General features: G+C 46.8%; 1 protein-coding gene across 1 annotated transcript in view; it reads right to left on the bottom strand.

Annotated features, from left to right (window-relative positions):
• Positions 1–4,450: 4,450 nt before the first annotated feature.
• The window catches only part of LOC103801877 (anthrax toxin receptor 1-like), a gene marked incomplete at its 3' end in the record, with an annotated part of 17,818 nt that continues 8,545 nt past the window's right edge, over positions 4,451–13,723 (bottom strand). The window contains exons 6-10 of the mRNA XM_009074313.1: positions 12,872–12,951; positions 11,564–11,632; positions 9,930–10,010; positions 6,859–6,919; positions 4,451–4,549 (exon numbers count right to left, since the gene is read on the bottom strand). Coding sequence (XP_009072561.1) covers positions 4,451–4,549; positions 6,859–6,919; positions 9,930–10,010; positions 11,564–11,632; positions 12,872–12,951 — 390 coding nt within the window. The remainder of the gene's footprint in view (positions 4,550–6,858; positions 6,920–9,929; positions 10,011–11,563; positions 11,633–12,871; positions 12,952–13,723) is intronic.

The raw sequence follows: 13,723 nt of genomic DNA, 5'->3' as shown, positions 1-13,723 counted from the left end.
AAGAGTTTCTTGCTGTATAAAACCCCCAGAGGACACAGCACACACAGACAGCTCAAACCAGCCAGCCCTGAGGCCTGAGCCATCAGAGAAACATGCAGAAATGGAGCAGAATCAAACCTCTCACAAAACCACACCTGGTTTATGTGGATGTCCCTTGGACATGGTACCTGATCCTGCTCAGGTCCCTGTCATTCTCTGCCCACCATTGCTACACCTAAACAACAATCTGGAGCCTGTAAAATCTATTATTTCCAGCAATAGTGAGTAGTTTCTTCTGCCATTAGGAGGGTGTAACCTTTGGCAAACCAGGACTTGGAATACTTCCCAACCCTAAAGGCCTCAATATGTGCATGATGCTTTAACTCAGAGATCAAACCTCAGTAACAGAGAGGTGCAAGGACCCAAAGAAGGTGACCAGATAGTAGTATTTTCTTTGAATCATATAACCAGGCTAAAATTTTCATCCTTCTCCTTGGTTGTGGGTTCAACCAAGAACCACCTGATATACTGAAACCTGACTGCAAGGATCCCTCCCAGAAGGGTCTAGGAAGTATTTTCAAACTGCCATTGCAATATTGCAGGTGCTGGTTATTGGACTAAAAATATTAGCACTATTTTAGTGCAGAAAAGGCTGCAAAAGCTGTTTGCCAGCTTCCTATATATATCACAGACAATTTCCTTCTGCTACCCCTGGATTTATGACCTGTGTTCAGCTGAAGATGCCTTGCCCTATCTCCTGCAGGAGAGGAGACTCTTGTGTGAGACTCTACTGCCCAGCTGGGGTGGGAGTGTGGCTGCTCTGAGGAACATCTGGAGGCTGAGCTCTGTACCTCAGCCCACTCCAGATGGGCAGCCCCAACCATGCTCAACCTGAGCATTTCCACTGTCCCTTTGTCACCTCAGATGAGCCAAAATACCTCCCTAAAATACTCTGTTCCTCCTGGCTGACTCCTCCTCTCATGCCACTCTTTGGGACAAAGTTTGTCTTTCAAACCCATTTTGTGGGGAGATGGGAATGCAGGAAGACACTGGAACACTCTCTGGGCTAAAAAAACTGCCGAGGAGAAAGACCCATAAATAAGAAATGTTTTGTTAATGCTGTAATGAAAACCACATTGAGATCAGGCTGTAATTGCTCTGCTTTGTGCAGGGACACACGAGCTCTGAATGCCAAAGCCATTCCGAGCAGAGTTAGGGGATGGGAAACAGACAGATAAGCACAGAATGGTGATAGCACATGCACAGCAGTCTCTAGATGGAGAGGAGGGATTTGGAAGGACTTGCTCTTGCTCTGATGGGTTCATCTGCTGAGCAAATAACTGCTCAGCACGTGCTGAGGGTTTCAAGGCTGCAGAGAGAACCTGGCAGAGCTATTCATTTGCTCCTGCTCACCACAGGTAGATTGGGAGAGCAGTGTGTGCTGCACTAGGACAGGGTCCCCACCTGGCAGGAATCTGGGTCCAGCCTGCAACTGCTCCACTCCAGCCCCAGAGCTGTCACTGTGAGCTCCATCACGTTTATTGGCACAGCTTGGACATTAGTGTCACAGTGGGAGACTCTCCTGGTCCTGCACACAGGATCGGTGAGTGAACCTGGCACAGCTCTCCACACTGCACACAGATTCTCCTCCTCTCCCAGCCCAAGTTTCCTGCCTGCCCTGGGCTTGTTCCTCCACCCACACTCTGCCTGGACAGCTGCAGAGAAGTCTGATGAGGGTAAAGGCACAGGAATCCTGTGTGAAATGTTCTGACACTGCAATTTGTTGGTGGCTAGGAGAGATTTGAGGAAAGTGTGACTGTTTCTTCTGTTCTCACTCCATCAAGCAAGGACTTGGGAACCCTTCAAAATAGGATGCCAAGCTCACCTTAGTGCATGTTTTCCACCTAGGGAAGTTTAGAGGCATATATTGTGTCCCTCTTACAGGTCACACTCCCCAAAACACCTGATGGAGTTTGTACACAGCGAGGAACATTCTCTAGTGCAAAGAGAGAAAAGCTACTACTAGAAAACAAGGTTCAGTGGAGGATTACAGCAGGAAAATTGGGGATTAGAGAGTGGAACTGCCAAGCAAAGCATTCCTGTGCTAAGAGTGACCAGGCTGCAAGAAAGTAAAGAAGATATCACAAGGAAAGCCAGGATGAAAAGAGGTGGAGGAAATGCAGCAATCTGTTAGGTTTTAAAAACAGAAGACAATTTTTAGCAGACAGTTTGGGGATAGAGCTCTCCACACCTCTCACTCTCTGCTGACACTTGGTACAGTCCTGCTGCCAGTGCCTTTGCCTGGAAACAGAGAAATCAGGGCAGTCTGTGCAAGGGGTTGGTGTTGGCCAAGCACCAGGAGTGTTCACTGGAGCACAGCAGGCTGAGCCCAGCTCTGCTGTGCTATCTGCTGCTTCTGCACCAACCTGTCATCTCTCCCTTCGCTTTTCAGCTGCCCAGGACAGACCTCACCCCTCTGCCCAGAGCTATCTCTGCTGGATCCTGCCCAGTCTGGGCAGACACAGACAATTTAACACCACAGAGCAGTCATAAGTCACTGCACTGGATAATTGCTTTTAACTCTGTGCAGGCTGAAACCAATTCTCCCAGGTCCTGCTGTTGGCAGGGACACTCTGCTGTTGAACATGCATCTGATTACAGTTCTACTCAGCCAAATACTCCTCATGGTTTCTACAGATGTTCCTTTTTTTTTTTTAACCCCATAACTATGAACATTATGAGTCGATGCTCTCTTCACCTGCCACTTTCCTCTGCCAATAATCCCAATAAAACCCCATTAGCTCATGCCTTTAACCTCAGCACGTCCTAGCTGTGCTCACTACATCTCATCTGGGATAATTTAAGGCTTCAGGAACTGTTGGCTTAGTGTTATCTTTAAAATCCCACCCTCCCTGATACAATCAGGGGCTGAGAGGTTTCAAGCAAACAAAGGGAGCTGAACTATCCAACTTCCATGAGCTTTCCATAAAACTCTCTTTCAGTTGCCTCTCATGGTAGGCTCTTTGCAGTTGGGTACCACAGCAGCAGGTTAGGGCTGCAAGCTCTGAAACTTCTCTAACAGAGCAACTTCAACCTACCAGAGCTGTGCCACTTCCCACCTGGAGAGACCTGGGCTGGGGAACACTGATGAGCAGCTACTGAGCTCCCTCAGGCAGGGAGAGGGTTGAACTCAGAACTTGGGTTTGTGCCTCTTGCTGCCAGGTCACTGCTTCAAACAATTCGAGGCACAGAGAAGCCTTAGTGAAGTGCCAAGGAGAGGGAGCTCCCTTTTCACCTCTGCCCCAGGAATGCTTCAGGTCAGAGGGCAGGGAACACAGTTGGCCTTTATCCTCATTTTCCAGTTATTTTTGTGGACACAGGATGACAGCTTCAAATAAAAAAAGCTCAGAGACTGCACTAAGATAAACTGATCTGTCCTGACAGCTACTACAGACACCATAAAAAATGACTGGGCTAGAGATATGTTCCTTCTCACCCCCCTCACCACCAGGCCACAGTGTTGGGGAGTGAGGTAACTCACACAGTTCCTCCCACTGGCAGCACTGGATGTGTTTGTGTCTCCACAGACAGGACACTGAGCAGTGGAAAGCTGATGGATGACATTCCTAGCTCTGAGAATCATAGAAGAAAAGAATGTAAAGAGGTTGGAACAGAGCTTAAGATCAACTAGCCCCAACCCCCTGCCCTGGGCAGGGACACCTCCCATCAGAGCAGGTTGTATCTCCCTGGGCAACCTGTGCCAGTGTCTCACCACCCTGGAGCATCCAGTATCTCCCTGGGCAACCTGTGCCAGTGTCTCACCACCCTGGAGCATCCAGTATCTCCCTGGGCAACCTGTGCCAGTGTCTCACCACCCTGGAGCATCCAGTATCTCCCTGGGCAACCTGTGCCAGTGTCTCATCACCCTCACAGGGAAAACTTCTGCCTAAGATCTAGCCTAAATTTCCCACTCTTTAGGATGAGGGCATTAGTTTGTTTCCAAGAATGAATGCCTTGCTCCAGAGCCTTCCAGCTTGTGCTCCTCATGTCCTCAACACTCACCATATCTCAATTAAGAAAACCACAACCAGCCAAGATTTCTACTTAGTGACACAAGAGTTGGCCAGGCTAAGAGGAGGCCAATGTAACAGCACAGGAGCCTTTCAGGACCAGTTACAAACACTTGCCCTCAGGTGCCTTCCTCATGGGGCAACCAGACTGAGCAAACTTCCCCTGCTCCAAGCAGCAAATTCCTCAGGTAAGGAGAGAAACACACCTGATCTCACTGCACACACAGCCCAGCAGGACACATACAGATACTCCTTCCAGGCAAGTTTCTTGCCTTTTGTATTTTCACCCTTCTCAAGCCTATCTGTTCACATGTCTCCAGCAATCTGCCCTGTAACAAAATAAGGTCCAAAACATCCTGCAAGCAAAGACCTGCCAGTGCAGAGCTAGGAAATGAACTTACTGAGGGTGACTGTGTCGTTGATCCTGAAGCTGCAGAGCACTCGGTCCACGTTGCGTGCGTGGCGAAATCCATTGCCCCTCACCACGACCTGGAAGGACTCTGCAGCAAGAGACACAGGGGATTAGTGATACAGGGCAAGGAAGGGAGTGATCCTTCAGACAAAGCACATCTCAAAAGTTTTCACATGCTAAAATCTGCAGTTTAGCAGTTTTGAAGTTTAAAAATGGTTGAAATTGATTTTACGCTCTCTCCCTACTTGAAGTGAAGAACAGCAGTTTAGCAGTTTTGAAGTTTAAAAAGGGTTCAAATTGAATTTACGCTCTCTCCCTACTTGAAGTTTTAGAAGCAGGGAACGACTCACAGCAGATATTTTAACTGACCTGCAGGGAAAACATGAATCTTCATGAACATGAAAACATGAGCTTTCCCCTCCCCAGATACCCATTTTAAATGGCAGAAAGTTTTGGGTGAAGGAAGGCAGAAGCAGCTTTCCATGGAAAGGAAAAAATCTTCCAGTGACAGATAATTTGGAGATGTTTAAGTGTTACTTTCCCAGGGAACTGCACAATTGTGTCAGTTGCCCTGAGTTTTGTCACATTCTGTCCTCCTACCCTGTACAATGACCACAAATCCTTGACTGGACTCATTTCCATACAGTGATGGGATTTTATCAGCTGATCAATATATCTCTGGACAAGGATCTCAGGGTCTGTGGGCATTTCCCCAAGTCTTCTTTGCTGTTTTTCCAGATAAACTCTATAAGGTCACTGCAAGCTGCAGGAAGCATCAAGGACAGTCACCCACACCTGAGCACTGAGCAGAACAAGCAGAGCTGAGAGCAATGAGATCACACATCCTCACCAGATTTCAGACCATTCTCCACCATCCCTTGACATTCCAATTACTTCAGCCTCGTACTGGGAAAGGTTTATGAACTTCCTGCAGCCCCAGCATGAAGATTGCCTTGCAGGGGAAGCACTGCTTTCAGGCTTTCAGGTTTTGAACCAGGGCCACAGTCCCAGAGCAGTCCTGGCAGCAGACAGAGCCTCCAGCTCAGCAGTTCAGCCCCCACAATTCCTGTGACTATCTGGGAGAGGCACTCAGCTAATCCCCACTCAGGTTTGGCTGGGGAATCTGATCTGAACACGAAATGTTTCACAGCCCAAGGAGTAATCACAGTGCACCAGAAACACCTCCCTTGGTTTAAAACCCCCAGGAGCAAGAAGGAACCTAGTTTTAATGCAGGTTCAGGTTTTTTTTCCCTTTGCATTTTACAGTCCTCATCTTCTTTCATCTCCCTTAAGGACCTGCACACTGTACTTGTCAAAAAAAAAAAAAAAAGCAGATTTGCTCTGGAATCTGGGCTCTCCTCCAGGTCCCACTCATTTGCAGCCAAGTTGCAAATCATCCCAGCACATCCAGCCAGGGAAGCTGCTTGCAGGCCCATTGTGTGCTGCCTGGGAGCACTGGGGAAGAGCAGGGAGGGGAGTGTGGGGGCTGGAGAATGCTAAAGAGAAATCACAGAAGTCCCAAGTGCTGGGGGACAAGAGCTCAAGCCCAGGCAGAGCACAGGGTGCCAGTGATGGCAGCTGAACCCCAGGGGCTTTGGCTCTGCCTGGGCTCACAGCACAGTGTGCACCCTGCATGTCTGTGCTGATGCAAAGCCAAGCCATGCAGAAACTGCCTCTGCAGAGTGATGTGCTGCTGCTGAAACTCATTGCTGCTGTAAGGAATTCGTGAATTCATGACCTCATTATTTGTCTGAGACAAGTCAGCAGCGCAGGGGAGGCCCCAGGGGACACAGAGACCTCATGTTTCCTCCTTGCAAGCTAAAAAACTGCCACTATTCCTCAAGGATGTGCACAGAAGCAAGAAAACAGGAGGGGTCAGAGCTGTACCTGCAAAAACTCACTTTAAAGACACTAATGCACTTAACTGTAATTATGTATTTCAAAAAAGCTCTAAGTGCATAAAGTGGATGTGAATCTTCCTGCAATTTCCCTCCCTTTCCCAAGCATTTATGGAACATCCCTGCACTATCCCAGAGACTGTCACAATATCAATCACCCACCATGCTAAGGGAGAGAGGGTCCTGCTCTGGAGCCTTTTTTAACCCAGAAACTATTGAACTGGCCAGCCAAAAAGAGAAATAGATCCTTAAGTGCTCTAATTTGTGTCATGACAATGAGGCAGAACTATCAAATTTAGAGTTTTTCTGCAAGAAAATCCCATTTGACATCATTTGTTACACATGGGAAATGTGCAAACTACTCTAAGGTTCACCCCCCAAAAAATTAAAATATTTAGCCCCAGTTAATTAGCCACTTTTGCTCTCTCCAGCAATTAGAGATGGGCTGTAATCTTTATTTTAGGCAACATGAACACCTAGAGCCTCTGTTTGTACTTACCTCCTGCACATATGCTGGAAGGTTCTGCTGCCAGGATTTCTATACAGGATTTCTTCAAAATCTAAAAGAGAGACCAAATGTCATGAAGTGCCTCAGATTTGTTTCCATAGAGACTCAGAGTTGAGAGTGTGGGAGAGTGAGAGTCTCACCTAAATGGTTTTCCCAACAGCTCACTTAGCACCCATGGCACAGTGAGGGCATCTCAGCTCTAAACCTCCTGCCCAGGTGTCACTGCCCTTCTCAGGCTCTGGCTGGGGAGGAAGGGGATGGATGCCAAGCTCTCCCCATCCCAGATCCAGCTTTCCTTTGGCCCCAGTGCCAGTCACTGTGCAGTCATTGTGTCAGTTGCCCTGAGTTTTGTCACATTCTGTCCTCCTACCCTGTACAATGACCACAAATCCTTGACTGGACTCCATACCATACAGTGATGGGATTTTATCAGCTGATCAATATATCTCTGGACAAGGACTGGGATCTCAGGGTCTGTGGGCATTTCCCCAAGTCTTCTTTGCTGTTTTTCCAGATAAACTCTATAAGGTCACTGCAAGCTGCAGGAAGCATCAAGGACAGTCACCCACTGTCCCACAGATCGTGGGATCTGCAACCACCACACTCTGGAGGGTTGGGGAGGTGTTGCCCACGCTGATCAATATATCTCTGGACAAGGACTGGGATCTCAGGGTCTGTGGGCATTTCCCCAAGTCTTCTTTGCTGTTTTTCCAGATAAACTCTATAAGGTCACTGCAAGCTGCAGGAAGCATCAAGGACAGTCACCCACTGTCCCACAGATCGTGGGATCTGCAACCACCACACTCTGGAGGGTTGGGGAGGTGTTGCCCACCCTGGGTAGTCACATCTCCCTCTCCAAGTGATCCTAAGAGCCCCAAACTTCAACTAAAACATCAGAAGTTTCAGCTAAGCTGTTCCTCTTTGCATGAAAACATCCCAGGAATAGCTGGAGTCCCTCCTCAAGTCTCAGCACAGGGTTAGAACTTCTGAAAACAGTATTTAACCTGATTTATGGGAGCTCCCCCGAGGATAACCTAAGGCTGCTCTGTGATTTCAAGTCAAGTGCACAGAGAACTGTTTACTTAACCCAGCTCAGACTGAGCAGTGTGAGTTCAGAAGGGTTGGCACTGCCTTTAGCCACTGCATGTGTGGACAGTGGTTTCCACAAACACTTCGGTATCAGGCTTGGCTGAGCCCTTGCAAGGCATGAGGAAAGGCCAGAGCTGGGCACTGTTTATTCCCAGCTGGAAAAACCTTTTTCCTGCTCTGAAAACCAACTCAGGAACCAGTGCCCCAGGGCTGGGAGCTGTGGGGGTTCACCCCCAGGCTGAGCACAAGGGAGCACTGATCAAAATTCAGGTCAGCTCCAAGAGGCAAGTAAATGTCAGCCAAGCATCATGACTCCAATCCAACATGAAAATTATTTTCCCAACTTTAAATTGAAACATCTGTAAGGAAAGAACATCAAGCAATACAATAAATTCTGTAAGATAACATTTTTTCTCTCCACAATCACAGTTCTCTGCCCCAAATATCTCAGTGCAAAAGTACACACAGAGCCAAGATCTATTTCTTGTAAGTTTTAAAGAGAAGTTTGAGTTACTCAGAGAGTAGAGACAAAGTACCAAGGGACTGAAGGAGGCAGAACCATCTGAGCTGGTGGCAGGTGAGGAGGGAGAAGATTTGCAGGAACAAGGTAATACAGGAACTGTCAAGTGGAAAAAAGGAGAAAGTCAGCAGCAGAAAACAGAACTGAGAAGCACTAGAAGAATGTGAAAGTCAGCATAAGGAAAAGCATAAAGAATGTAAAATACAGTCAATACTTTGTTTAATCCAGTACAACCTCCCATGGTTAAGTTTGAGATTGAGGATTCGAGTCAGCTCTGAGCTGTAAGCCAGCCTGGGGTGGGAGAGCAGGTGTCTCAGTTAGATGATGCAGATCTCTCAGTCCAGTCCATTTACATGGCTATAAAACTGGCCTTAACTGCTTTTTACAGTGCCAAGTGCAATATTTATTTTGACTTCGATGAAGTTCCCAACGCTCCAAGCACCCACCCTAACTCAAAGTGAAAATCAGGCAGCAAGACCTATAGCAAAAAAATTCCTTTATGTCTCTTCCCCATTAAAAAAATACATTCAGAAAGGACTTTAACATCTTCGTTGTAAAAGATTTCACTGGATCTCTTATTTCCTGAGGACTCACAGCTTGGTGGGCTGGAAATTCACCTCATCCCCTGCACCCTAGGAAAGCAAATCACATGCCAGAGTGGTGCCAATCTCCCAGCTGTGCTCTCTGGTGCTCCAGACTCACAGAGTCTCTGCAAAGGTCTCTTGTTCATCTTTGCTGACATTCCAGATGGAAACACAACACATCCCCGTGGAAGCATAGGATTGTGTGTCACAGTTACCTCTGCCAGGACCCAACTGATTTTGGCACTACCTGTGACCCATTTACCTTTCTGCCAGGTGAGGCATTCAGGGTCAGGAGAGACCCAGCAGCTCATCTAGGTCCTTGGGGAAGCAAAGAGGAGAGGGGAGAGAAACTCTGCAGCTGCTGGAACACTTGGTGTTGTGCTCCACATGCACACAGACAGATTCCTTCACCAGGGCAGCTGCATATTTCTTATATTTATATATATATATTTCACCAAATTTGGGAATTCTAATTAGCTAACAGGATGCTGAAGTGCAATGGGAGGTTACTGCCTAATTAGTGGCAGTGGGAATGACCTGCAGTCTGGGCCAGGTACTCATTAGCAAGTTCAGTGCAATTACTGAACACCAAAGTCTGTTGCCAATTACTAAACAGTCATTTATTTACGAAGTGTTTCCCGTCCAATAATAGCTCCATGAGCTAAGTCAAACAAATACATCTAAGTCCTTTTAAAAGATGCATTTGGGGGGAAGAAAGAAGGAGAAAACATGACCATATATCACTAAAACTAACCAGAAGCTCTGTGCTGCTGGGCTGGGGGTTCACATCCTCTGCAGTAATCAGATATCTGCTCTTCTCTACCTGTTCCCTCCTGCACACGTGCAAATACACAACTGACAATACTTACAGAGTCTATGATCCCCTGAAGGGCTTCAAAACCATCATTCACTGGGAAGACATGATCTTTGCTGTCAGCAATCCGAGCCAGCTGATGGAGTGGAGGAAGGAAACAAAAGAGAAATGCAAAGAATGAGGTAAATTAGCCAGCAGGCAGCAAATTAAGGTTTCTCCAGACTCATCTACTTGAAAGCAAAAAATCCCCAAATACTTCAAGTACTCTGTATGGAATGTCAGTGGATTTTAGTTTATCAAGCATGGAAAAGTTTATCTCTTTAGCCTGATTGATTTTAGAAAGGTTTATGTCAGGAAGCAGAAAAGGCTTCTCTGGACTCTGAAGACAAGGCAGAATGTGGCTTTCATTGATGCCCAGAGCCTAACGATCTTTGGTGCAAAATCTGGCTCACACCAAGACTGGACTTGATGGTCTTGGAGGTCTTTTCCAACCTTAAAGGATTCTGTGAAGTTACAGCCCATCTGGGGTCTGATTCACCTTTCCTGTCAGGACAGATTGGACTCCTGGTCCTACACTCAGCCATTAGAGAGCCAAAGAGAAGCAAGCAGGGAGCTAAGAGGAGACAGTTTCCTAGTGGATGTTAAAAGGGATCAGAAGAGCATCCAGAAACCTCCACGACAAGGATGAGGGGAGGTGGTAAGGAAAGGGGAACCAGGACATCACCTGCAAAGAGCCACATGAGGTTCAGTTGCCAATAGCCTGTGAAGGGTTAAGGCAAAACTATAAGCCCAGCTCAGCAGTAATGAGCTCTCCATGCATCTGCTGGAGCAGAATCAAGTTTTACTGCTGCAAGGCCAACGTTTGTTCCCGTAAGTCTCTCCCCTGGCAGAGCTAACAGAGCCCAGCAGGCCTCTCTGCAGTTTCCTGTAGCACTGCAAACTGGAGGCAGCAGAGCAGCCACACATTCCTCCCTAAGCCCCTCGGGCTCCACCTTTCCAGCTCCTGTCACTCAGAACTCCCAGTTCTCAAACTGCCAACCTGATTCCAAGGAGATTGTTCTCAACCAATTGGTTTGACTCCTTTTGGAAAGCTGAAAGCTTGGAAAACCTCTTTCAGTCAGCACTTCAGGGCTGTGCAAGTGTTTCGCTCGTGTTAGAAAACCATCAGCAGTTGCACTTGGTGTGAAAGGTAATTCGTGGACATCTAACATTGCATGACAAATGTAGAAGTCAGAGTATCAATGGGAAAACACTGTAAAATATTAGTGTCATTAATGATCTGTTTGCTTTTCACAACATGGTTTTCCCTGAAATAAAAAGCTGGACTGAAACTGAAGTGTTAGATAGCAATACCACAAGTTTTATGGGGAAAAAAAATGCCCCACGACCTCCTCCTGCCTACAGCTCGTGACAGACAATTTGCTGCTCTTCTTGGGTCTTTTCCTCTGATTTTCCTCACCATTGGCAAGGGTCACTGTGGCATGGAAAGGGACAGCTCTCCAGACCTGGAGGTCGAGTCAGAGAGAGGCTCAAACCCAACACCCAGAGCAGCCACTTTGGGTGGTCACTTCAGACAGTCACCAGCCACCAGAAGGAGAGGTTGACCTCTTGAGAAACCCTGAGAAAGTGATTCAGGAGTTCATCATACACCTTTGCCAAGAACCTCAGTAACCACAGTGCCTCCTTTACCTGAGTCTCGTTGAAGTCTTTCACACCAACACAATACACTGTCGCTCCCAGGTCACGCGACCGATTAGCCTGGAACGAGGAAAAGTAGGATGACCTGGTTACAAATGGGATGGCATGAGGTTTCTGAAAGGTCTTTGCCAGAAATCTTCTGCTCAAAAGGCAACTGCTCCAAACACTAAGTGCAAATTAAGTCATTGAATCATCTTTTAATAGAACAACAACACCTGACCTGACTGAAAAGCCCTTCCCAGAAGGGATGTAGCCCCTCAGATTGTATCAGAAGACTGTAGCAGTCTGAGTTGTCCCACAGCTTCACTCCAAGAGCCTCATTCCAGCTTTATACTGGGAAGCTCCAACCCCACCAACTGAAGCAACTCGCAGGGCTAGAGCTGAGTCCAGGATCTCCATTCAAGCAGCTCACAACTGTTCCTCCCCAAACCCAAACCAATGTGACACTTCTGACCTTTCAACTTGTTCATTCACCTCTGAAAACAAACTTGTTTTTCTTGTGGGTTTTTGATTCCAGCAGATGAGCAGTAAGGAGGGAACTGTGGATTCAGGACACTTGTTTGTGCTGCAGCAATATTGGTTTTACTCTACAAACCCATTCCTGTTGTTGTTATTGGAGCTAAAGCTGCACTTTGGACAGACTGAGAGGAAAAAGTCTGTCCATAACAAATTCATACAACAGTACCAGCTTCCAAGTTTAGGTCATCTTAATTTATTTGACTGACAAGTGCAAATTGGTTCATCTCTTCAGAGAGGACTGTCCAGAGGACTGGAACATCACACAGCAAAGCTTTCAGTGCTCTCCCTACTGCTTAGCTAACATGGTGCAGAGTTCACTGATTTAATGAGGATGTTGAAAGTACATGATTGAGTCTTGGAAATAATTGTGGAAATTTTGGGTTTGATCATCTGGGAGGTTTTCTGTTGTGGCAGAAGGTGATAGGGACAAGAACCATCCTCTTTCTGCAGTCTTTACTTTTGTGATAAAAGAAAAGTGAAAGTGAGAAGATTCATGTATCTCTGAGAACAACCCAGTAAATACTGAGACTTTTCAGCTGGGAGCTATTCCTTCCTCCAGTGTTTATTTTTAACTAGAAGTTTAAACCCTCTCCTTTCCCATGAACATGTGATGAGTCAGAAGTGTTGCTGCTGTTAATGCTTATCCTTAGATGCATATCTAAAGAGCACCAAAGTGGAGTTTTGTCACTAGGGAAAAAGGTTTTCCTTATCTTTTGCCTTCAAAGCAGCAAGCCCAGACATTTCACTGTCTCTCCAACTGAAACTGTGTAAGACACTCACCTCCCTCTCAGAGTAGAAAAACAGGTCTTCGTGGAGTTCTCCGTCTGTCAAGGCAATGATGACACTGGCAGTTCTGTAACCTGAGCACACACACTCCTTTAGTCCCCTCTTGTTGGTTGTATTTGTTACACACCCCAGAAACCCTCTGCCAGCAGCCTGTTCCTCACTTACAGGGGCAGGACAGTGACACCAAGCCCATGGTGACTTTACCTCCCTTCAGCCAAACTGAAGTTCTGCACAGTTTTTCACTCAGGCACTTGCCTTCAATACCAGTTGGATATCACTCTTTGGATGTGCCAATGATTTTCATTGCCCACTGTACATGTGATACACACACCAGTATTACCAGTCCCAAACCAAGGGGTTCTAGCTCTCTGTCCCATTCTGCTGCACTTATATTTTATAGATGAGTCCCAAAGCTCTGTGGATTTAGGCACTACTTCCTCTCACCCATGAGCAGCCCCATGAGACCATCAAGCCTGGCTTTGTGCTCCAACATCTGGTTGCCTTTTGGTTTCAAAGAATTAGTAATGTTTATATTTCTACTTCAGGGGTGGCAGTGCAGGAAGTGTTACATGAATTGCAAGGAAGAGAAGGCCAAACCTTTTGGCAATTTTCTGCACTTGATGCTGGGTTTAATAATTGCTTATTAAAAAGTCTTTTACCTAGCAGCTTCTCCACATACTCATGTTTCAGAAGGGAGAAGAAATGGTTACCTGAGTCCACAGGCAGAAGGAACAGAGTAAGACACCAGAGAGTGTTGGTAAGAGTAGACACTCTCAGCCCCCCTGGCTGCTCACTTCTGGCTTGGGGCACATTCATTTAAAGTTCCACTTGTTCTTTTTCCCCTCT

Source organism: Acanthisitta chloris, unplaced genomic scaffold (genome assembly GCF_000695815.1).
Source record: "Acanthisitta chloris isolate BGI_N310 unplaced genomic scaffold, ASM69581v1 scaffold5235, whole genome shotgun sequence".
In the NCBI taxonomy this organism is placed as follows: Eukaryota; Metazoa; Chordata; class Aves; order Passeriformes; family Acanthisittidae; genus Acanthisitta; species Acanthisitta chloris.
This window is presented reverse-complemented; position numbering and strand designations above follow the sequence as displayed.